Here is a 25,182-nt window from a genome sequence, read left to right as displayed (position 1 = left end):
AGACTGAATCAAATGAATTTTCTGGGTTTGAAAGTAGTGATCTGATATCAATAAAAGAATCTGGCGAGAAAGAAGATTGATATCTGCCCTCTACAATGTGAATATTTCTGTCACTCCCTCTGAATTTTTTTATTACATAGTCTTCCAGTCTTCTCTCCTTCTCTCTCACTCTCTGGTTTTTTTATCTTCTCCTCTCTAATTCTCATTCTCTTCTGTCATTCACACCCCACTCTAACATTTCTCTTGGAATTTTTTTTTCTCCATGTCTCTCATCTATCTCCAATCCTCCCCCTCCCACAATGTCTGAAATTGTGTGAATTTTTCTGACTTCCTGTCTCTTTCTCTTTATCCCTTATTTCTCCCATTTTTCCCCAATTTGTGAATATTTCTGTCACTCCATCTGAATTTTTGTATTACACAGTCTTCCACTCGTCTCTCCTTCTGTCATACTCTCTCGGTGAAGTCCTTGCGTGTTTCCTGGTTGTTGGTAGCCTGTTATTATTGACTGGCTATGAAATGTAGCAAACAGAAATTCAAGTAAGATTCTCGGGATATTTTTTCTATCTTGTCTTATGTTTCTTTCTTGTGTTATGTTCCACAATGTCTTAATTTATTTAGATTTCTAAGTGTAGATCAAAATCATGCGTTGACGTATTAAATAATTTTTGCTTACCAAATTATGACTTCAGAACCATGAACCCACCCGGAGGTAGTGCCCCACCCCAAGACAGATCTGGGTTAGGAGCTAATTGTCCTGAAGGTATGAACGTGGGAACATCTTGTGCCATACAAAGTCACCCTCGTTCGAACCGTTTAGTCATCGTTGACTACTTCGAACCCATTGGTGATAGATACTATGCATGCTTATTATGCCAAGAGAAGAACCCACACAATAAGAGAAAAGCGATAAAACAGCAGGCCGACAAAAGCACCAATGTATCTTGGAGACATTTCAAAGCTTGCCATCGTGCACGTCATGCGGAGCTTAAGGGTGTGGTGTTTGAAGACCCTGATCAGCCGTGTATATCAGAGAAAATGCAAAGCAAACAACAGGGAGAGCCTAGCCGGCGAGGGCCGATTAGAGGGCATACGCTAGACAAGATGTAGAATGTCATTGCACAGTTTATATGCATGACTAATTCACCGTGGAGCATTGTTCAGAATGTCATGTTCAAGGAGATGTGGTGCTATGCGACACTTCTCAACTTGGATCCTCCCAGTGCGAAGGTCATTAAACAATGGACCATCCAAATGAATGGACGCATGAAACAAGATGTGAACAAGCTACGAGAGAACATGGACCGAGTGTCCCTAACCCTAGATGTGTGGACTGCTGAGAACGGTACTGGACTTCTAGCATCACCATCCATTGGGTGGACGATAAATGGGTGTACCGAGAGCAAGTACTTGCCATCCAAGAAATCGTCGACAAGCACGATGGGGACAACATGGCGTCCTTCGTTCTCTAGGCCCTAGAAGAACTTGGTCTACAGCCGAAGGTCAGCATTCAGCGTCAAACTTATCTTATTAATTAAACATGCGACTTTACATGTGATCGGTATTTATGCAGGTATATGCGGTGACTACTGACAATGCATCGGCGAATAAAAGGATGTTGGCATTGATGGCAAGAAAGATAAATATCGTCAACTCGATGTTTAGCTCTAGAAAGGCACGTTCCATGAGTTGCACACATTCTGAACATTATTGTGCAAGCAGTGATAAAAAGCTTTGGCATTCCTTTAGCCCAAGCTGTAGAGCCCAAAGAAGGCGATGTGACCAAGACAACAAACTAGTACGACAGCGACTAGGATAACGAACTTGGAGAAATATTCTCAGCATCTGATGACAATGACGTAGCACACCGGCCGTTATGTTTGGGTGATGTAGTTTCAAAGGCGCAGACACTAGTGCGCAGTATTCAGAGCTGTACGCAATGGAGAGAACATTATGCAAAGGCATGTGAAGATGACCCCGAAGTCGCGGACTCTAACATGGTCGTCTTAGAGTATCCGACCCAATGGAGCAGCACTTAGGCTATGTTAGTCACTGTCACGAAAAAGCGTGATGTAATTGATGAAGTGTTGAAGGCTTTTGGCCGGAAGGGGAAAGCGACAAAGATGTCGAAGGACGAGTGGGAGTTGGTGAAAGAATTTTGTCGCATCCTTGGACGGTTCGCTGTATCCACCAATCATGTTTGCAAGATAGTGACCCGGCGATATGTGATGTATTATATCTCATAAACGGCCTCAAAGAACACATGGAGGAAGTGGTCCAGCAAATCGAAGATGGCAATTTCTTCACATGCATACGAAGGTTGCATGAAGGAGATCGTTCCAACATGGTGCAAGCGTGTAAGGCGATGCATTACAAGCTTGCACAGTATGCAGAGATCTTATGGGCGAATGAGGCAATCACCGGCGCAGCATTGATGGATCCATTCTACAAAGGGTCAATGCTCCGTCCGGGCGTCCGAGAAGCAACCATTGCATATGTATGGTCCTTGTTACCATGTGACTCGCCGAGACATGGATCGAGAGGGGACGCTGAAGAGGGGCACTCAAGAGGTAACGAGTTGGACTCTTGGCTACATAACATTATGCGGGAAGTCCAACTGGCACCTGCGTCAACGAGGTTGGCATGGGACGAGTTCAACCAATACCTAACGGAGGTCGTGCCTAATGAGGGAGTGTTCACTCCACTATCTTGGTGGGCCAGCAAAGGGGCGAAGCGCTTCCCCTTACTTGCAGTCATTACAAGGGAGTTGTTGTCCGTATGTGCAACAAGCGCTCCTACCGAGCGCATGTTCTTGGTGGGCAACGCTATTGTCACGTACTAGAGATGTTTGTCGCCGATAAGCAACGAAACACTCATCATTGTGAAGCGTTGGCTCCATGCAGACAACAAATGATGGTACACTGACGTTGAGTTGGATTCGGATGGCGAGGATGGACAAGATGGGGTAGGCGCATGTGCTCGAGGTACACATCAACTACATTGACTACATTTTTTGCATTTCTTACGTAATCATCGTTATTTATTTCTTATCTTTTGCAATGCAGTTGATGACCAAGTAAGCACAAACCTCTGACAGAGCTGTGGGGAAATTCTAAGGGGCAGGGCATGTTTTTTATGGTTACATATTATAGAAGGCCTCCGTTTTTTAAAACTTTGCACCACTGTCCTATATATTTATTGAATTTTGTTAAAATTTTAGACTTTACCATTTATGTACATTAATATTTTTATTTATTAAATTTTACAAAATTTTCCTAAGAGATTATTAAAATTTCCAAAGTTATAAATGTACACGTAACCAAATAAGTTAATTACCTAGTTCAAATTTGCACTATATTTAATAATGTAAACATTGGTTCCATAAACCATGTTGAAGCACCAAAAAGTGGGGGAGAATTTATTTAAAAATTTTGCAACATTTTCCTAAAAATTGGTGAATTTTCCAACATTATAAAGTTACACTTAACCAAACAAGTAAATTACTTAGTTCAAATCTGCACTTTATTTTATAATATAAATATTGATTAAATAAACCATGTTGAAGAACCAAAAAGTGGGGGAGAATTAATTTAAGAAATTTTGCAACATTTTCCTAAGAAATTATTGAATTTTCCAAAATCATAAATCTACACGTAACCAAATAAGTTAATTACCTAGTTCGAATTTGCACTTCATTTATTAATATAAATATTGGTTAAATAAACCATGTTGAAGCACCTAAAAGTGGTGGAGAATTTATTTAAGAAATTTGCAACATCTTCCTAAAAAATTATTGACTTTTCAAAATATTAATTTCGTTCAAACATTAATGGCGGGCTTCGAGTATGCACTTTCATTTTCGTAAAATTCCATTATATTAATTTCGTTCAAACATTAATTGTGGGATTTGAGTATGCACTTATATTAATTTTGACATTTGTCAATAATACGTCATAGGAACATATCTAATGTTTACAAGACGTAGCATCTGTGGGCGCGTGCAATGGGATTTACATATATGACGGCTGAGGCAACTTAATACCTCAAAAGAATTTAGAAATCTCCCATATGGGATTGCGATGGAATGGGAAAAAATATGCGGATATCAGTTACTGATACCCGGACATCAACAACCGATATCTGGATATCGAAAACCGATATCTGGCATCTGGTATCCGTCGCGTCCCTCTACCTACGGTATCCGGTACCTATATTTGTCTACCTCTCAGAGACGGATATCATCCGATATCCGATATCCGATATCCGGCACCATCCCATTTGTTCCCGGATATTGGTTTTACGATATTTGATATCGGACGGATATCGCTTGGGCAAACCCTAGCTCTCACTCTTCCCATCTCGCTCTCTCCTCTCCCAATTCTATCTCTCATTTCTCGTCATCCCGTAAGGATAACTGATGACTAATGATAGAAATGTTTCTCATTTTTATCATTTTGGATGGATGACAGGTGACTAATGACATAAATGACGTTGTCCAGTCATCCGTGTATCAATGTGGACGGATGCAGGACGGGACGAAACAGATGAAGACCTCTCTTTTCCTCTCACTCTCCCCCTCTCCAAGTTCTATCTCTCTCATCTACCGTCATCTGTGACGGATAACAGGTGACTAATGACATAAATGACATTGTCCAATCATCTGTGTACTAGTGTGGATAAATGCAGAACGGGACGGATGACAGCTAGATTTCTCTTTTGCTCTCACTGTTTCCCTGTCCTAATTCTCTGTCATCTACCGTCATCCTGGACGGATGACAGACGACTAGTGACGGCTTCGTCCAGTCAGCAGTCTACCTGTGTCTACGATGACGGATGAATATCCGTCATCCGTCATCCAAATCTAGTTGTCCGCATTTTTTGTTTTTATTTGAACAGTTTCTGGTGGTAGTTTGGATCAGAATGTCAGTTTCAGAGCGCTCCTGATCGTGGATTCTGTTACATTCTCTGGTTCTTCCGATTCTCCACTGCGGGGCGATCTCGCCAAGGACGACGATGATCGTCGAGGCTTCATTCTTACCTGCTCCGATCCTCTCTGTTCCCGCCCAGGGACGAATCTCTTGTAATTTCTGATCTCCGGCATCATCGGAATGAATTTCTTCGTTTTTTACTCTAAATTTTGCTTCCGTTTCTGAGATTTTGTGTTCGCTTTGGTGAAGGGACGGTTCGGAGGACGGGCGGGAGAGTATCTGGTGGAAATGTGGTATTTCCGCCGTGCCGATGCTCTTCGGATGAATCTTCTGGCCTCTCGGAAAAGGATGGGGTCTCAGTTACGAGTATTGACGCTGGCAGAAGACTCTTGATGGGATCCTCTATTGCCTCTGGTTGATATGATCGCCTTTTTATTTTTTAATCTTGTTGTTGATTTGTTTCTTTTTTTTTCTTCCGCAAATACTTTTACCAAATGGAAAAAGTGGAGACCTTATCCGTTTTGAAGAAAAAAATGGATATATTTTGTCGGGGATGTAAGAAATATATGGCACACGGAGTGGTTTAGAAACCTCAGACACCAGCTTCTTTAGTGCAACTATTAGGTTACTTGCCTTATAACAATAATTTTTCAAGATCCTGCTCCAGTAGAAGCTCTTTATGTTGTGTAATTGCTCGTGATGAAGGCTCTGCTCTTATTCAGAAGTTCAGCCCGACTAAAAGTTTCAAAGCCTGAAATTGTTGATTTTTTTGGCAAAAACATGTTGCCCGGTATGAGGGACCCTTGGGCCGTGCTTGTAGACCAATCCAGCCATGCCCTAGACACCACCAGGGAAGGTTTTATATATTTAGTGTTTAGTGTTTGATAGAGTTTGTAGGGTTGGAGCAAACAAAATATCCTAAGTTGCTCACAGACCCTACTAGTCCACGCCCACAACAGAAAGAAAAAGCATGTAACAGTCATACCTCGGTTGGTCGCCGAGTATGCCTCAAATGCAATGGGCCGGTCGTCTCCAAGGGCTGTTGGTACATGTAGGAGAAGTGGACGCTGTCATCATCTTTGTTGAGTGTTATCGTAGGGATCTACACCATGTAAACAACACTTATGCAGGTCTTTACATATTCTGTACTCCTGAGTTGAGGCTAATCCTGTATCTCTTTGACTTCCCAAAAAAGTAGCTAAAACTTTGGGGAATAGTCAAAGTATATGTCAAACACAGCGCTCTAGTTTTTGTATGAACGCCATTTTAAAAAGAACATTTTTATTTATTTATAATTTTTAATGGATCGGTGAGAAGACTCAATCTTGATATGTGCCACTGTTCGTGTTCCTTTTGCTAACAAACACCAATCCATTCTCTCAAAATTCATATTCTGAGGTCATCTCGTTCAAATCTCATGCATTGGTTCATGTTCCCTCATATGTGTGCAATATGAGAGTCTTTAAAGGTCTGTTAATATTTTTTAATAAATTTGCCGAACTACGTACTCTATTTCCATTAGCTTTATGACGTCCTCTAAAATCTTGCAGCTGCTTCTCTTTGTATCGCTGATATAGCCAATGCAGTATCCACAAGTAGAAGAGCAGTAAGATAGCTTCATATAACTAAGATGCTGAACTTTTTTTCTGCAATATAATAAGCTAAACTCATAAACTTCTGTTGATTTTCAGCTCAAGGGTGCCAAAGTACCAGAGAGTGACTTTATCACACTCCCAAATGGCCTTAAGTCAGAAACTACTCCTTTGCAGTTTTTTCATGTTACTTCATTTTAGTTTACACAAGCAGAGAATTTGGGATGAGTTCATGAATTTCTGTTTCTTTAATTATCCCGATAACTTCATGCACTTCCTTACGTTAATTGGAAAGTTTTCCAGAGATGAAGATACGGAAGAATTTTATTGATAAAGGTTTCTCAATTGACTTTGAATAGCTCAACTTGGACGCTTTCAATGGGGTTCTATTTCAATATAATTATTATGAGATTCTCATTTGAGGTCTTCTAACAAAAGTATTGTGCTATTTGATATTGAACTATCCACACGTTATACGTGAGATGTTGTTGGGGGGGGATAGATTGGCCAATTTTCAAAGTAAAATAAAACGAAGAAACTGATGGTTATTATAATATATTTTTGCATCAATCGAATTCATTTTTTCCGCTACTGTCATGATCAGCTACTGTTTTGAGACTCAGATTGCAGAATAGCTTTGAAAGATAATAGTTTGTTGAGCCAGATTTCTCATAACTGTTCAGAAACTCATGACATCTCTTAGAAGATTTGAAGTCACTATATTTCCTTTCTTTCATTAAATAGCAAAGTCTCAATGTCTTTGGCCATATCATGTTAGGTATGATTATAAACCAAGTTGATCTCCATTCGATTGTCTCATGATTACTGAATTAGCTTCTCTCCATAAAATGTTAAGGTTTGAATATTTCTCTTTATCTACAGCACCGTGTGTGGTCCTGGGGAAACAGCTTGAACTTTGGACTTTTGCACTTGAAAATCTGTGCTTCTTCCTGAACTATGGAAATGCGCTTCCTCCTATGGAGCAATGGAAAGTAGGTGACCAGAGATCAACATCAGAACCGGCATAGTTTCCATGTAATCACAGTCATAGGTTTGTGATAAAATCTTGGAGAATGTAAATGTTTATGAAAATTTAGATCGTTTACTCTATGGATTACCAGAAGGGAGTCAGTGATGCTGTCAAAGACTGGTTTCAGTCATGACAATGATACTCCTAGGTATCTAAGGTGTAGAAATCTCAAGGACAGAATGCTCACCATGAGATCGACCCATGGACGACCTCCCCCTTGTTGCTGCCTTACTGCCAGCATTCCTCTCTTCAAATTTTGTCTTCCTCTATAAGCCCAAGAACCTTCCGCAAGGCACAAAATGAATGCACTTCGCTCGTCGCCAAGATCTTCTGCTCCAAAGATTAACTTCCCGAAAGATCTGTATTATTCCTTCCTAAAAGGTTGCTTTGGACCCATTCTCGATAAGTCATCATGCTGACTGCACGTGATGACATAACTCCTATATTAGCCCGTCAGTTAGGCTCCACATGCCTCCTGGTCAACTGATACCTTTCCTTGACCTCGTCTCTTCTTCTCTCTCTGGTATTCATGAAATATTACCATAACAGACAACTCTGAAGGGAAGCCAGGTGCAGCTTTGCACTACCCTCCAAAAGATTTCCCGAATCAATTTCCTATGAGATAGTCTATCCCCTCATTAAAGTAACTCTCTATAAGAAATTCCTCGAGTCCCCTGTCCTTTTCTGACTGTTCCTTGTTTCTGCTTGGGTGGTCTTTCTTCATTATGATCTGATTATTGAGCTAAGGTAAATTGATTCAGAACTTTGATACATTCTTGAAATGTATACATCAGGTGGCCCAATGTAAAGAGGAATTTCTTTTAGAAAATGCTAATTAATGATGAAAGCAATGATCAGATCATGTGTCCAAGAGATAGAGGGGGAGAGAGATAGTCCATGAGGGAGAGATACAAGGAGGGAAGGATAAGGACGAGGGCCGTCTAATGATGTCTAGAGGAGGGTGTCACCTTGAGCAGGAAGGACATCTGGAGAAGGGATTGAGAAGGAGAGTAAGGGGGAGCAGAAGGAGAGAGATTTGGAGGATAAAGGTTGAGAGAGGGTCTCAGAGTTCAATAATGTCTCTGATTCAGTGTGCCTACCTTCCTTTTCAAGGGGGATTAGGTGATCTCGAATTGGGCAGCTCCAGGTTTGGACCGGTAAAATGGGATGGATGCAGTGCTGGGCCAATATTTCCCATATGTGCAGCTCGGTATCTCATCAAACTTTTGTCCTCATCCTTATTCACCAAGAACCCTGGGCTTGAATATGGGCTTTGGGGAGATTGAAAGATTCCTGTCTCAGTTTATTTGTACTTGCAGCTCAGTTTGCCCAAATGTTGACTATTAACGAGAACAACGTTTTTGCTTGAGGTTGACGGATGGGACATAACATTTGGGCGTGAGATGTCTCTTTGACAACTTCCATTGTTCTTCATTTCTGTGGTTATACCCTTCCATGTATGCATTGATTTTAAGGGGACTCTTCTTTGATACTTTTTTCAGAGAAATAACAGATTTTAAAGTATTGGTCACCATTGAGAATCTGCAATTTACTGTCTAGTGTGATTATCATGACAAGACAGTCAAAGTTGACATTTATTCAACCTCAGGTTTTAGCAGTTAACGATCCATGATTAAATCATTGCCACTCAAATATAGCAACAAGTTTTATGCAATGGAAAGTTCTTGCTTTCCCACCTTCACCCGTTTATAGATTTATATACCTTTTATATTTTTACATTTTCCTAGGATGATCCCCTAGCATTGATTGTCCTCAATAGGTTAAAATAATTCTTGCATGTATCCGCCGTCCCTATGAATACGGGGACTTGTTAACCTTGCAGCATCTTTCATCTTCATTCTCCTAGAAGACGTCAATCCCATGATTGAGTTATGTTTGTCCGCAAAAGTATCTTTCACATCGATGGCCCCGACCAAATTTGTGGTTATAGTAATAGTGTATCCTTTTTCCTTCTTGGATAAAAACTCTGCCTGTGTCAGTTGCAACTGGAATCTGTTACTGCAGTTAACTATGTTTGGAGGCATAATCTTGTGGACCATTAATACCCCGTAGTCACTGATGTCATTCCCAGATGTAGTTGTTTCTTATGACAACAAGGTCAGCATGCATTGTTTGCTGACCTCAGTCTTAGCCCATCCTGATGTCGTGCTTCCCATGACATAGGCATATGGATCTTTAAATTTCCATAGTATCCACCATACCAATCGGTTAGTACATGGAAAACTCTGGGATAATGGTCCCTTCATTTGGATGTGTGATATTTCTGCATAGTTGAGAGTATAGACCCCTCTACCAGTTTCTTACTTTCAGGAAGACATTATAGATCCACAAAGTGATTGTTCGCACAAGCCATGCTTTTATGTCATAATTTGTCGATGTGATGGAGAAAGGGCATCAGCAGATTGTGCCTTGATCAGGAGAAGACATTTTTTTAAGAAAGAGGGAAGATCACCCACCAACAGTGATCAAACAGAATAATTACACATACGAACATGAAATACATGGTTGAACAAAATTTTCCTCTCCAACCTTCACTCCCTCTGAAACTAGTATGAGATAAGACTCTTCACATCCTGTAAGATGTTGAGCATCAATACAAACCTTCCATAAAAAACAACCTGTTGTGGTGCCGCCATATCACCCATAATACCATGAGGAGATAAGACTCTCCGCATCCTGTAAGATGCTGAGCATCGATACAAACCTTCCCTTAAAAACAACTTGTTGTGGCGCTGCCATATCGCCCATAATACTGTGAGGAGCCTTCCCCATTTCATACAATTCTGCATGTACCTTCCCGAATCAAGCCCCAACAGGCTGTGTCTGACGTTAAATCCACCCACGTGAGCTTCTCTGAACTGCAGATTGTCTGGGCATACAAGCACTCAAAGAAAAGGTTGGAACAATATTCTTCTCCCTGAGTGCACATGGACACACTGCTAATATAGCCAGGAGTATACTCTTCCATAGGACTCGGGTCATGACTCTACTCATCAAGAGGACCCATCCAAAAATCCTCACCTTTAGAGGAACCTTTTGCTTCCATAGTAGTCGAGAGGTAAGGATGGTGTACTGTTTGTCCATTGGGCCCTCTCGGATCTTTTTTTAAGACTTTGCCTCTCCACAACCAGTCGTAAGTGTAAGAAAGCCTACTGCATGCTCAGTAGGTCTTCACCTGCTGATCCGAAAGAATGCCCTCCAAAATCAGGTTTCATGTGTTGTCCCAACATTCTCTAACTGATCTTTGAGGGTTCCTTGTCATCTGGAATAGGCATGGGAACTCCTCTCATAGCATACCATGAGCCAATCAGCCATCCACCCAGTAGCGGAATAGTGAACCGTTTCCAGGCGGCCTTCAAAGAACCTCTGGACTTGGGGAATATGGACAACAAATCACATCTATGGACATGAAGGAGGACATTTTATGATGTAAATAAATCACATCTATAGACAATATTGGGTGCATTCTCTTATCTTTTCAAATAGAAATGCATCAGACAATTTTAGCTGACTATTGTCCTTCCAGCGAGAACAATGAGAGAACATTGTCTTCTTCAAGTGATGAGGAATTTGGTGCATTTTCTTATCAAATGGAAAAGCCCCAGGGTATAAAGCTTTACTTCGATTGATCAGAAACATTTCTTAATTTTTTGGTTAAAAAACAGCCGATGAAGACTCATACAAGTAATCGTTCCATAAGAATGCAAATTTAACAGGGTTTTTATAATTTAATATTTTCCTTGAACCTAATTTATTTGAATTAAATTGATGGAGGTGTAGATAGAAATTGGGTCGTCCAATTACAATGAGAATAAATGATTCTGTCCTTCATCAGGCAACTTCACAAATGATGACCCGGCTTTTCTGTCAAAGATAATGAGAATAAATGAGAACAAATGGCATTTGGTTAAAGAATAAATTATTTTAGTTGATGACATTGTCTCTCAATCTGAATTGTATTGTAGTTGATGACATCGTCGCCTGAAGTGAATTTAAAGGGAGAAATAAGTATATCGAGAAGTAAATTCTCAACCCTGATGATAGGTGGATCAGTATATCATCTTTGATAAGTTGGATCATTCGTGTTCATAGATGGAAATGCTACAGGACTAACCACTTTACTGGATCAAGTTTGCGTAGTATAAGGCAACAGATTTAGGCCATTGTTCCTGAGTAGTCTTGTAATTATCGCTTTTATTTTGTGATATCTTCATCCAAAAAAATTTGTGACATCAATTTTATAAAGTAAATTATTTTAATGGGTGAATTCATTTTAGTCACGGAACATTGGTTCACCTTATTTATTTGATAGTACAGAGGGTCCATATACTATGACTGATTAGATTATCTTTCATATCCTTTCTTTTTTTTGACTTCATAAATAAATCAACGATTTTTCATATTTTCTAATATTTAATTACGTTTGAATAGGTACTATGATTTGAAGGTTGGGACTGGTGCAGAAGCAGTAAAGGGATCTCGAGTAGCGGTATGGCTTATATAATTATATGTTTACTGAAAACGCTTTTTAATTCACCCTTTCTCTGGACGCATTGTATTCTCATTTCAAGTTTTAGGAGCTCCTTCTCATTAATATTTTTTATCTATACCTCGTGATTCCAAACAGCATTGGGGTTATCACAGAACCTTTGTCAATTTTAGAAGACAATTGGAAACAACAATAATCATGTGGCAAGATGCAGTTTTCAATGGGTGTTTCCGTCTTTCCTAGATCGTGGAAACCAGTAGAAGCCCTCCATCTGTGACATTTCTGCGTCCCTATCACCCCCGACCTTTAGGCCTTTCTATGTTTCTCTCTGACCTTTATTTGTCCTTGTCCAATTTTTATAAATGGTCCTAACAGATAATCCTATTATTATAAGGGACCTCCAACCACAGCACAAAATGTAAAATCTCCATTGATATGCTAGTGAATATTTTCTTGCTGCTTTGACATTGAATGAATTGCATGATAGAAGACCCAATATCGCACATCGACTCATGGAAAATTGTATTCGTTTTTTGATGAAGCTATTCGACAGAGTGACTAGAGCGTCCCAGTATTTATGTTGGATATTTACGCAATATAACCTTCTAGTTAGCACTTTTATGTCTATATGAGAAAAAAGGAGTGAGGATGCAATCATACATTGACCCATTGAAGCTAAAAGGACTCAGTTACCGATTTAATGAAATCAAAAGACAGTAGTTCAAATGGAAACGCAACATTTTTTACCACCACGATGTCTCAGTATTTGAACACTTTTGAAATCGGATACTGCATTTTCTCCAACTCTTTGTTTTCAGATGACTCCTTGGTGTTTGATTAATGAATAATATGTGGATGGAGTATAGTGCTACTTCACTTGAAACGTTTCTGATCCAAAACTTGACATTACTGACATCAAATATTTGTCTTCCTTCCCTCATAAACTCTCTTGGAATCATATGCTATTGTGTTTCTTCGATGAAGGTACACTACGTTGCAAAGTGGAGAGGTATCACGTTCATGACTAGCAGACAGGGTTTAGGAGTTGGAGGTGGAACGGTAAGTTTGGTAGTGAACGTATTAATCTGAATATATATATATGTATTTAATTGAGTTTGAGTAATGAGACCTGGCCGGATTGAAAAACCAACAGAACACCCCTGAGATCTGATACACTTTCCCAGAGTATATCCACACAGATGTAGTAAATCAGCTAAAGAATTCCTCTGAATCAGTAAATTGAGCAAATCCTTTCCAGAATCCATTAATGTAAGAATAATCGTCCAGAGAATATAGGTAGAGAAGAGAAGGATGATCAGACTGTGAAATTTCTAGAGGCCAGGTTGGATGGACACCGTTGCTCCCAGAAGTGGGAGGATCTTGCGTCCCTCCACATTTGACCACAGTCAATTCTAGGTTGTCTCAAAAACGGAGTCCACTTCGACAGAATTGGTTCAGTCTCCTGCAATCTTCTAGACCCTCTTCTATGTGCAACTTTCTTCTCGTGAAAGTTGACGCCTTTGCTTTCTCGTATGATAGATCCATGAGGGACCCCTATCAAAATCTTTACAAACTACAAAAGATGGTTGATAACATTGCAATAAAATGAAAATAAATATACATTAATAAAGATGGTCATGTTTGTTGTCCTCCTGATCTTCTCTTGTTCCCTACTGCAGCAATCATTTTCAGATTTCTCTCTTTTCATTTTCCCTTAGTATTGGTTCCCATAATGTATTGAGGGATATTGAGTATTGCGATCTTTATTAATTCAAGTAGTTACTGATATATTGATTATTGTTTCCATGCGCTTTTTTTATATTTCTCAGCCTTATGGATTTGACGTCGGACAATCTGAAAAAGGAAATGTGTTAAAGGGATTAGATTTGGGTGTTGAGGGCATGAAGGTTGGTGGCCAGGTATTAAAAAATTCGTTGATACTTGTGTTGGATTATTTAAATTGTTCTATTCAAAGTTAAGCAATTTTTTCAACTCTACAGGGTGTGTTTATGAAATCTGAGATTTATTCTAACGGAATATTTGAAATCAACTCTTCTGATGCTTGTATTAGTTCATGCTTTCGTTAAAAATTTTGCTTAAGTAAATTTATGTGGAGTATATTTTATTTGGAATTCATTCGTTATCGTATGAAAGAATACAAATGTCTCGAAGTCTCTGATGGATGGACCACTCCTGTAGGGATTAAAGAAGGGACGATTGTTGAACATCAGTAGGTTTAATTTCCCTTGAATAGAATTTAAGATACATATTTAGTCTTGTCAGGGGTGTATCCCTCTTTTAAGATCAGATTATCAAATGGCAGTAACGTTGATGAAGGAAGGGGAATTTCAACGAGGAAAAATGACAGACGGAGAAAGAGTTAAATTAGTTTTTATTCAAAATGTGGGTTTTCCTTTTTTACAGTTTCTTGATGTAGTTTAAAAACTTGAGCAATGATTGATTCGTACCAAGGGGGTTGAGAAACAGGATTTCAAATTTGGTGCCATGAGTCGATTGAAATCTGATGCATAAATACTGAAGAAGCTTGGATTCCAAGGAAGACAGGATTCAACGTGAAAGAAAGCTTAACCTCAAACTGTACTACAAGATTAGGGTTAGCCACGCAAGGTTTAAAATGGAAACGGAAGACAGTCTTAATGGGTCAGAATAATGGTCCCGTGTACAGGAGAATGCAAAAAAGAACAGCTACTTGTAACAGCTATATGTGAATTAAGTTGTGCTCAGTTTGCGCTCACTTCCAAATTCGTATTTATTGGTTTGTTAACCAATTTCAAGAAAGATATTCATAGGATGTCTTTTGTGTTCCATTGTAAGAAAGATATCCATAGGCTTACCTTCCATTTCATTAGAATACTACCGGTTTTTGACACGTGAAAAGGCTGTTTTATGTTAAAGTAAGGATTCGTGTTGTGATTCTGAACCTTTTTACTCAAGCGATTCACAGCCTGGAAAGAGAGTACCCTTTTAAATGAGTTTTACCCTTTATTCAATGTATTGAGATCTGATTATAAATAGGAATATCTGATATTTGAGATCCGTGGTCATAAATGCTAGTGATGGGATTTTTGAATGACCTTTTGCAGAGGCTACTGATAGTCCCTCCCCAGTTGGCCTATGGAAGCAAAGGAGTGCAAGAGATCCCTCCAAATGCAACGATCGAGGTGCAGATTTACAATTATGCAAATATACATTAGTATTATTGTCTAATTTAATCTATTAGCTTCTTCTGATTTCCGCATTCTTCTCATTTTTTATATGCTTATTATTCATCTTGGAACTACAACTAGCTCTTTGTTCATTCCAAAAATCTGTGCGTCAGGATGGTCTTGCTAGGAGCGGGACAGGCAGAGTGGATATCGCCCAGAGAGAGATTGTGCAGGCAAGATAGGCTTTGCCAGGAGAAACACAGAGAGAGAGAGAGAGAGAGAGAGAGAAAGAGAGAAACTTCAACTTTCATAAAAAAAATTATGCCCTTCAAGTAGGAGGGTCACCTCTTTAAAGGAGAAACTATCATATTCATCCACTTATTTAAAGGATTTGTGCCCTGTGTCCCTGGATCAGTGTCTCTGCAGTCCAACAGTACCAAACTTGATCAAGAATGTGATACGTTCCTCATACGTAAAACCTGATACGTATCATCTCAATGTAATCCTGATACGTAAAACCTCAATTGGAGAGGAATGGAGAGGTCAAGAGGGAGACAAGCGAGAGAGTTTCCCCGATAGAGAGTAGAGCAGGAATGATCAGGGAGGAGGCCTAGCAGAGAAGATAGGGATTGACCAGAGACGAGCTGCCTGAAGACACGGTGAAGAAGAGACAATCACAAGGATGAGGATCGTAGAAAGAGGGGCAGGACTTGGACGTAGATGGGAGAAGGGACACGAAAAACCATTAATATAACTTTCAGTCTGCCCTCTTAAGGGCTGTGCAATTTAAAGAAACATGGGAAGGAAGAGACAGAGATGGCCCTAATGGCCAAAAGACGAGGCTGCACACCGGAGGTTAGGGGATTACATCAGAATGACAGCTGTCAGTTGGTTGGGGTCTTTTTACGGGCTATTAGAGAGATATATGAATTATATGTTCAGGTATCAAGAGCATATGGCTTCCCTATGCACATGATAGACAGAGTCAAAGCCCTATGGACATAAAAGTTTCCAAAGGATAGATCTACTTATTGTTGGCGTCCAATAAGCAGTGAAGGAGCTTGTTACAAGATCATACTTTATTTATGAAATATCGGGCTTTTCACGTGTGATTGTGTTCATTGTGTTTAAGCCTGCGTGGAAACTCATTGGGAGTATCCGTAGAAAGTTAACGGAAGCATGAAGGTGCTAGAAAGAGAGAGAAAAGAATAATTGACGGGAAAGAAGATGATAGAGCTGGCAAAGTTACATGACAATTAGTTTCTTAACCCTTTTATATGAACTGGAAACTTGAAGACAAATTACTGAGACTTTGTCAATCTTACAATGGAAGAGACAAGGAACCAAATAAGAAGTGAAACCATCAGGAGAATTCAACACCCAAATTAGCATTTTTCCAGCCGTACACAGCAGATTGCCACATCGTCCACTGTGAGCCTGTCACTTTATATTTATATTATTTTATTGCCTTATCAGGTTGTGTACCCCTTCTTATTTTGTTCTCACATCCTTTCTATGTTTGTACACTTGGCTCATTTATATTGGGCCCGCTTCATAACTCCATAAAATATGGAGCTGATTTTTTGGTGAAGTCGGTTAAATATATGCAAACCTTCTTCGTGACACCTGCTACCAGGTCCTCTGGTACTAGGAGGAGGAGGAGATCTGTAATCCACTTTCTTAACCAAACCTTACTCCGAATCCTCACTAAAGGGTAAGGTTAGACTCTTATCATGTGCACTTTTATTTGCACATGCCAAGCCCTTTTATGACGAAGATACTTAATTGGTCCCATGACAGAGACCCTTACGTTTAACTCATTGTGTAAGTAGGTGACAAATAACTTAAAATGATGCTGAGGAAATTAAGAAACTTGGTCAGAGTTTGTCTAAAGAATTTGATATCAAGTCTTGGAGCTATCGATGTATGTAGTGTTCACCGTCCCGATATCCGTCCGATATCCGGTATCGGACAACCGATATCCGATATCCGGAAAAAAATGGGACGGTTCCAGATATCGGATATCGGTTTTCCGATATCCGGATGTCGGAGACGGATACCGGATGCCGGATATCGGAAAACCGATATCGGATATCGGATATCGACCACAATATTTGAATTCGAAATATGTTCAAATTTTTTTTTTCTTCCATATGGGATAACAGGATTCAAAGTTAACGTAAACTCTGAATCCAGTTATCCCACATGGGAGATTTTAGAAAATTTTACTAGTATATATTAAATGAGGTTGAGGTATAGTAAATATTATAATAATAGTTATTCCTCTGCGAAATGTGAAATGCTAGCAGTCCGAAATGTTAGGAGAGAAAAAATGTGGCTTTAATGTGCGTTTCATATTTTTTAGAGAGAGAGAGGCATGAAAAGCTAGAGCGAGAGGGAGAGAAGAGAGAGAGAGCGAGAACGAGAGAGAGAACAAGAGCGAACGAGAGACGGATAGAGAGAGAACAAGAGGAAGAGAGAGCGAACGGGTGAGAGAGAGAGTGTGTTAAATAATTCGATGCGGATATCGAAAACCAATATCCGCATCAGCATCTGATATCCGGTACCGTATCTGCCCCCCTGAGACGGGGACGGATGCCGGTATCGGACGGATACAGGTATCGGATATCGGCACTGTAGCAACCGATATCCGATGCCGATATTCGGTATCCAGATATCGAAAAAACCGGATACCGGAAATTGCCTTTCCGGTATCCGGTACAGCATCCGTCCCGATACCGGCACCTGGTACCGGTATCAGGACGGGCAAACACTAGATGTATGTATATCTTGACCTGCTGGAGGAGACAGGACGCTTAAGGTACAAGCCTGCATCAACTCCCATGGATCACAATGCTTTACTATGTGCTGGAGAATAAAGCAACAAAATATTGAGTGGTAAACCAGTATATCTGAATCACAAAGAATCATACATAGCTTTTTCCAGAAGGATTGTTGAGTGAACGCATGCATAACCTGAAGGAGGCTCATCAGAATGCTTGATTCAATAGAGAAAGTGACCCAATAGTACTTTATATATCACAATATAACGCCAATGGCTGACACCCCCCCCTCAAATCAGGGAGTAGATACGTCGCAAGCCAAGTTTGAAGAACAGCTGATGGAATATACTTCCTGAGACGCCCTTGCTCAGAATGTCTGCCACTAGATATGCTGATTGAACATACTCTGTCAGAACCATCTTGAAATTGATTTTTTTTTTGGATGAAGTGCCTCTAATCCACAATATTTCACTAATCCCCTTTGCTACGGCTCTAAACTCTGCCTCGGCGCTCAACCTTGCTACCGCTTTCTGCCTTTTATTTTGCCAAATGTCAAGGCTTTTCCAGCAAAGAATATACAGCACGTACCTCATAGTGGTTCGGAAATTGACTGTGGAACCTCCATAATTTGCATGAGTGTATGCTTCAACCTCCTACTTTCCACTCCAGTAAAACATCAAGCCATGTCCTGTCATTCCCTTCCAAGTAAGCTAGCAATTTATAAGCTGCTTGAATTTGAGTTTCTTAGGACACTGCATAAACTAAGGCATCCCACAGAGAAGCCAATGTCAGGTCTGGAGTAATCCAGAAATATAAGCCAACCAATCAACCTTTGGGTATCTATCCTTGTCAACTTGAGATGACTCTTCACATAGTCCCAACTTCTGGTGCGGATCAATAGGCAATGATGATGGTTTACATTCTCTTGTTCCCATCCTTGTCAATATATCTTGAGTCATTTTATCTGAGAAATAGATATACATGTTGGACAATAGGCAATTTCAATTCCGAGAGCCTTTAATCTCAAAGGCTAAGTACAGTCCCCGACACAGTAAGAATTTCTCCATCATCATTCCCAGTAATGATAACATCATCGACATATACCTGTATAACAACGATCTTCCCACCATGACCAGTTTTGATAAACAACATATGAACTCCATCGCAGGGTCAATATCCCATTTCTTTCATGGCATGGGAGGACTTCCTAAACCATGCCGGGCGAGACTGTTTCAAATCATAAAATGTTTTTTTCAACATGTGAAATGTCCTCTTATGGCTTCTACATTTCTTCGTCTAAATCACTGTGAAGAAAAACATTCAAAATTTTGACTGCCACCGCTAGAAGAATTCAAACAGTGGCCAGTTTGACCACCAGACCAAATATCTCTCCACAGTCAATGCCATAAGGTTGTTCTCTTTCAATCCAGCTAGGTGCACGCTACATATTGATGCAATCATAGATTGTATGAGGGAATGAACTAGAGAAGATAAATGATGTCAAAATAGAAGAATATTAAAACTTCACTTGGAAAAAGATAAAATATAGCGTACCTCTTTCTTCATCTAAGCGTGTATTCACAAGAAAACGGCCGAGAAAAACCTATTATGCGTCTTTTTTTTATGGCCACGTCGGCCTTCTTACATATACAAGTCGAATACCAAGAGTTTTTAAGGTTATTTGCTCACTTTTTTCCCCTTGTGCCCTTTCTCCACGTCTTTTGCTTAATATTTAAACTTTTCAGAAGCTGAATAAAAATATTTCTGCGTTTTCATCATCAAATAACCTTTTCTACTCAAGTTTCACTCCGACTTGTTCCACTTCCTATTTTTCTCTCACTAGAAAAATTGTTTTGGATCACCAGATCCTAAAGGATCTTGCTTTTTTGCAGTTGGATGTAGAATTGCTGTCCATCAAACAGAGTCCTTTCGGGTGAGGATGAAGAGCTAATGTTACTTAATTCATTCTCTTTCTTTTTTTAAGGTCTGCCTATTCCATCTTCTATTACTGCCACCTCTTCACATTCTGTTCCATTTTCACAGGACAAGCGTGAAAATTGTTGAAGGGTGAACACGGCGGCAGTTCTTTCCAAGCTCTGACAAAGGTTCATTTATTTCTATAAAAATAGTATCGTCAATTACTTCTTATGTCATTCATTTGTTCAATAAAAACTCTAACAAAGGCCACCGACCTGAGCATATCTTACAATCTGATTTATGCAGCCATATCCCCATTGATGACTGAGCCACACTTTAACGAGGATTGCAAAGATCATTGTCTCTGCCTGAGAATAAGGCTAGTGTTACCCAGCATTTGTAAATTTAAAGTGAAATATTTATTTTCTTGGAACATACTCTGCGTCAAGATATGTGCTGAGTTTTTTTGTTGTGAACTGAAAACGAAATTACGTTACCTTGATTTGTATATTTAAAAATAAAATTGTGTTTTCTTGGAACAGACTCTGCGTAGAGAGGTGTGTTGAGATTTTTGTGGTGCTACTAAAAATATTAGTAAACGAAATATACATATTTGAATACAAAAGAACTTTGATTGTGATTAAAGTTCTTAAAATACCCACGTTAAAGTTCACCTTGGCATTAAGTTGTCAAGGAGAATCAAAACCCTCGACAATGCTTTCGTGCACTATACAAGACTGCCATGGCAGCATTCATACTTGGACAGCGAGGAACAAAGGCGGCTCCCAAATGTGCGGGTACTAAATATCTAGGAAGATTTTCTGGAGGAGAGATGATTTTAAATAACTTTTCAGCAGAGTTTATCTGCCTCTCTCGGCCACTGGAATCAAACATCACTTCCCTGCATTAGAATATGCAAGTGTAAATAGAGTCAATCAGAAAACAGAAATTTCCTACCCTAGTCCATAAGTTAAAAAAAATCTAAACTTTTTTGTTTGGTGTAGGGGAAATGCTGATAAAATGAAAGTACTTCATTTCATTGGTTTATATTCAGTTGATAAAGTAGTTAGAAAAAAAATCTCACGACAGTCATCATTTCATTGCAATCATGATCATGAAACTAGGAGTAGAGAAACATGAAGAAAATTGTTATAGCTTATTTTATTGGAACCGAAGCGAGCATTCAACAAAAAATCACCTGAGGACAACGGATAGATTCTCCGGTGTGCATTTTCTGAAAAGAACTTCTGGAATTATGTCTGTCTCCAAAAGGATGTTAGAAAGAGATATAAACTTTAATTTGGTTTTGTATTTAATTAGCAGCTCTGTCAAGACATGAGCTCGGTATGCAACAACACAAGGAAGCCTTGCCAGATGCAACTCCACAGATGCAGTCCCAGAAGTGCATAGTGCTGCTCTGCTCACCTGGAGACAAGGAACAAAGTCAAGAAAACCATCCCATAAAGTGAAAGACATATTAGGTCTTAATATAGCAAATTAATAACGTTATGACGTCGAACCGACTCACCTTAAATGCATCATATTTCTCAGAAAGTGATTCCCCAGGAATAGTTATAATTGGTAATGGGCATCTTTTAATGATGCCATTTATGTGATCTTTGACATCATTGTTCGGTGCCGTTATGATGATTGTTGCTAATTCAGGACAATGTGTCTTTAGCAACTCAAGTGTTTCCATGAAAATGGGAAGCATGCGTTTGACTTCCTGTAATCGACTTCCAGGGAGCAAGGTAACGACGGGGGCTCCTACCAAGGAGAAATGAATTACAATTGTTACATCCATCACTACTCCGGCAAAATAAGAAGAAGAAGAAGAAGAAGAAGAAGAAGAAATGTAGATCGACCATAAGAAAGCCCATGCATGGACAAAAACCCGGCGCTGTCCGCCCTTTCCTTCCCATTTGTGAGGCTTTGGTTCCTGAAAATATATGAAAAAGCCATGAGAAAAAAACTTTTCTGCCTTTTATTGCAGTGCAAACAAAGTCGGGTGCCAAGGATATTTATAGAGAGATGAGATAAGTTTTTTTAGAATGAAAGGAAAAATAAAAAACAAACGCCCTTTCATTTGGTTTAATCTGATTAAATAAGCCCGATCAGCCATGTATCCATTTATGTTAACAGTTTAGTATTCAGAAGCATGATCTCCGGAAAATCAAACTTGAGAAGTCTGCATTTTTTAGGCAATATGACAGAAAACGATAGTCTCCAAGCAGAGATTCTACTTACAAGATGTATGAAGTCCATGTCCACTTCCCTGGAGCATAATCACAGAAGAAAAAGCACTCTTGATTTACAAAACATAAATGAAATTACATTTTTGTTAGAAATTACGTTCAGAGGAGAGATTTGATTTCCATTAAATTGATGAGAATTACATTTTTCCTATACATGGCACCAATACCATGGATCATGGACATAGAGTTATACCACAAGTAGCATTATTTTTAGAAAAAGATGCATTTTCTCTAGTTTGTCCAGTCTTACTAGACTCTCTTTGGGTCAATTTGAAATGAGACTGGTCTTCTGATACACAATTCTTGTATCAAGATCTTGAACAGAATATGAGTAATGAATATTCTGATTCAACAAGTCCAAAATGAAACTGAATCGTCCAAGAACTCCAAGTCTAATCGCTTGTCAGCAATTGGTAGGAAAATAAACGAATAAGTTAAAGCCGACAAAACGTTCTCCTGTGGGAATAGGAGAAAAAAACGAAACATCGATGATACATTCTTGTAAAGAACATATCGCCTTCAAAGATACATGAGCTATGTGAAGGTCAAGTCTCATTGATGAAACTTTGATGAATGATGGCAAATCTAGACATATTTCCATTGTTCTCGCGAGTCTTCTCAGAAAAATCTCTAAAGTGAGCAGGCACCAAGAAAAAAATAAACCTAACCAACATCTGTTCTATGTAGTGGTCGGCGTTCGTCAAGCTACCACTTGCCCAGCCGCCTACGTGCCTGAGTGGAAATGCTTTTCATGATCTCCAATAACAATATCTAAAAATCAAGTACAACAACATCACCAGGTTTGCAGTTCAGTCTACAGGTATTCCTATCATTTCATCCCTCTAGAGGAATGTAAGGCTTTTATGCCCTATTTAAATGGGAAGTTTCCATAAAGAGGAAAAGATCACCATGCCCTTAGCTGGATGGGATTGCATCAATACTGCCCCCTTTTGAAAGCCAGCTTAGAAAATAAAATAAAATTAGGTACTTAGGAGAACTAGAGACCAAGAAAATAAAAGTAGCTAATAATAAGCAGAATAAACAAGGTTAAGAGCAAGAATCATTAAAAAGAGAGATCTCTTGATGTACCAACTTTAACTCTAGATCATCCTCCATGACGGGATGGCCAACAAATGTAGCTTCTAATCCACATTCTCTGATGACCTGTTCTTCAAATGGCAGAATGCATAGCATATGATCAAGAATGCTAGGCAAATTCAGAAGCCTCTTTTTGCCACCTTTCCAGGCCCAAAATGAAGGTGCCACAAAATGTATTTGCGTGGGACGTGCTTCTTCATGCCCACTAAATTTTTCTGCAAAAATGAAGAAAATATTGAGCACCCAGATCACTGTAGAACCAAAATAAACTGATAAATCTAAAATTTTGCCAATGACCCATCCACACCTCTGATCTTTCGGTGGAGGCGAAAGGAAAACCCCTTTGAGTCCACTGTGACGATAACGTGAGGCTGGAATAGCACTGAAGCTTCCACAGTTTCATGTAACCTTCTCTACCATTTACAGATATGTATAAATTAAGATTTTCAAAATGGAGTGATTCCTTAATTGATTAGCAGAGAGGGATAATTTAAAAAAAACTTACTCTGAGCTTCCTGATATGTGGGACAAGCTCCAACATTCCCATAACTGCAATGTCCTCCAGAGGGAAGAGAGAATTGAGGCCAGCTCTGCCCATAAATTGCCTAACCAAAGAAAGCAAAAGAAAATCAGATAAAACTTAAAGTACCACTGAAAAATAAGATCCCAGAAACAACTGGGAAATATTTATCTTGGAAGGGAAAATAAAGTTGAAAAAAATATAATTAAAAGAAGAGAGAGAATGATGTGAAACCCAAGGACTGCAACATAAAGAACAACTGAAATAATAAAATATCGGTCTTTGAAGAAATACTGGAAACGAACTTGTACAGCACAAAGAACCTTCAAGATATTTAACTGGCAGTTTAATTGAAAAAAAGAGCAGTAGAAACCGCACATGGGTAAATTCAAATATATTTCAATCAAGCGGTGAGCAATCTTAAGAAAATATCAGAACCTTAAGAAAACTGCTCACCGAGAAAAAAATAAGAAAAGGAAAAACAATTTAAGAACCCAGAATTTGTATGCCAATGTTCTTGTTTACACAGGCAGACTAGATGCAGCAAGGAGAAGAATTGGGAAACAGAAAAAAGAAGGGAAGATCAAAAGAATTCTCTGATCAACCAATTCACAAAAATCAAACATTTTTTGGTGTTATTAAATGCATATAACACCAGAAGAGAAATATATATTTCTAAGAAAAATCATGAACTGGGATGATGGGGCGATTCACTCACCCTCCAACGCCTGCAAAATGAACGGGAAAAGGGGATAAACGCCGCAAAGATATCATCAAACGGGCAGCGATGGAGTCGCCAGAAACCTCTCCGGCGACGATGAAAACTCTCAGCTGGCCGTCCCGTTCTGCCATCTCGAACGTCGTCTCTCCTCGGCCGCCACGTACCCCAGTCGACGACGAAAGAGCAATAGTTCTTCCCTTCTGTGGCATGGAGGCGGCGATTGAGCAGAGAAGAGACCATCTGTTCTTCTTCTGCCATAGCGTAGAGCCCATAATCTCTGGAAATCAAGAGTTCAAAGCAGTTTTTTATCTGAGTACAGCTCAACTGAGAGAAGGCAAAACCCATGCATGATTTTGCCATAACTTTGAGCTATTTCACTTAAGCAGAGGTTTTGGGTTCTGATTGTTGAGTTGGCTTCTTCCTTTTTTTACCCAAAAGAAAGAACATACGCCAAAAAGAGAGAGGGGGAGAAGAGAGATATAAAAAGAGAATGAGAAGGGGGCATAAAGTGAGAGAAAGAATGAGAAAAAAAAAAGGGCAAAAGAGAAAAGAGGGGGGGAAGTGAGAGAGATATTAGAGGGAAAAGAGATAGAGGGTGTTAAAGCCACTTCCCACATGCAGATTACCGAGGCTATACCTGATCCGCCGCCAACTGACACCAAGC

General features: G+C 39.4%; 2 protein-coding genes across 4 annotated transcripts; one reads left to right on the top strand and one right to left on the bottom strand.

Moving 5' to 3' along the window:
* Positions 1–4,911: 4,911 nt before the first annotated feature.
* Positions 4,912–20,465, top strand: LOC144708356 (peptidyl-prolyl cis-trans isomerase FKBP16-4, chloroplastic-like). 2 transcript variants are annotated; one of them, XM_078581613.1, is made up of 11 exons: positions 4,912–5,077; positions 5,175–5,339; positions 6,476–6,531; positions 6,617–6,672; positions 12,000–12,057; positions 13,042–13,116; positions 13,887–13,976; positions 15,162–15,239; positions 19,900–19,940; positions 20,051–20,112; positions 20,231–20,465. In XM_078581613.1, exons 1-10 carry the CDS (start codon positions 5,011–5,013, stop codon positions 20,076–20,078), a joined length of 714 nt encoding a protein of 237 aa, XP_078437739.1. In that variant the 5' UTR covers positions 4,912–5,010; the 3' UTR covers positions 20,079–20,112; positions 20,231–20,465. The 2 variants fall into 2 exon arrangements, with proteins under 2 accessions (XP_078437739.1, XP_078437740.1); XM_078581614.1 differs by lacking the exons at positions 19,900–19,940; positions 20,051–20,112; positions 20,231–20,465 and adding an exon at positions 15,398–15,611.
* A 120-nt stretch (positions 20,466–20,585) lies between these two features.
* LPXB (lipid-A-disaccharide synthase B) lies at positions 20,586–24,945 on the bottom strand. 2 transcript variants are annotated; one of them, XM_078581612.1, is made up of 8 exons: positions 24,516–24,940; positions 23,783–23,882; positions 23,585–23,690; positions 23,273–23,492; positions 21,790–21,863; positions 21,453–21,691; positions 21,123–21,349; positions 20,586–20,825 (listed from the first exon to the last, which is right to left on the bottom strand). In XM_078581612.1, the coding sequence occupies exons 1-8, from the start codon at positions 24,788–24,790 to the stop codon at positions 20,624–20,626; spliced, it is 1,443 nt and encodes a 480-aa protein (XP_078437738.1). In that variant the 5' UTR covers positions 24,791–24,940; the 3' UTR covers positions 20,586–20,623. The 2 variants fall into 2 exon arrangements, with proteins under 2 accessions (XP_078437738.1, XP_078437737.1); XM_078581611.1 differs by having other exon boundaries at positions 21,453–21,863; positions 23,269–23,492; positions 24,516–24,945.
* Positions 24,946–25,182: the final 237 nt, after the last annotated feature.

This window comes from Wolffia australiana, chromosome 10 (genome assembly GCF_029677425.1).
Source record: "Wolffia australiana isolate 7733 chromosome 10, ASM2967742v1".
NCBI classification, from domain to species: Eukaryota; Viridiplantae; Streptophyta; class Magnoliopsida; order Alismatales; family Araceae; genus Wolffia; species Wolffia australiana.
Note: the sequence above shows the minus strand (reverse complement) of the source record. Positions and strands in the feature narration are given on the sequence as shown.

Excerpts from the sequence above, each read along its gene's own strand:
- LOC144708356 (XM_078581613.1), top strand. The coding sequence starts at position 5,011 with ATGATCGTCGAGGCTTCATTCTTACCTGCTCCGATCCTCTCTGTTCCC. Across the intron at positions 5,078-5,174 it reads CGCCCAGGGACGAATCTCTT|GGACGGTTCGGAGGACGGGC; the intron begins GTAATTTCTGAT and ends GCTTTGGTGAAG. Across the intron at positions 13,117-13,886 it reads TAGGAGTTGGAGGTGGAACG|CCTTATGGATTTGACGTCGG; the intron begins GTAAGTTTGGTA and ends TATATTTCTCAG.
- LPXB (XM_078581611.1), bottom strand. The coding sequence starts at position 24,790 with ATGGGCTCTACGCTATGGCAGAAGAAGAACAGATGGTCTCTTCTCTGC. Across the intron at positions 23,691-23,782 it reads CACATATCAGGAAGCTCAGA|AGAAGGTTACATGAAACTGT; the intron begins GTAAGTTTTTTT and ends TGTAAATGGTAG. Across the intron at positions 21,350-21,452 it reads AGAAATATGATGCATTTAAG|GTGAGCAGAGCAGCACTATG; the intron begins GTGAGTCGGTTC and ends CCTTGTCTCCAG.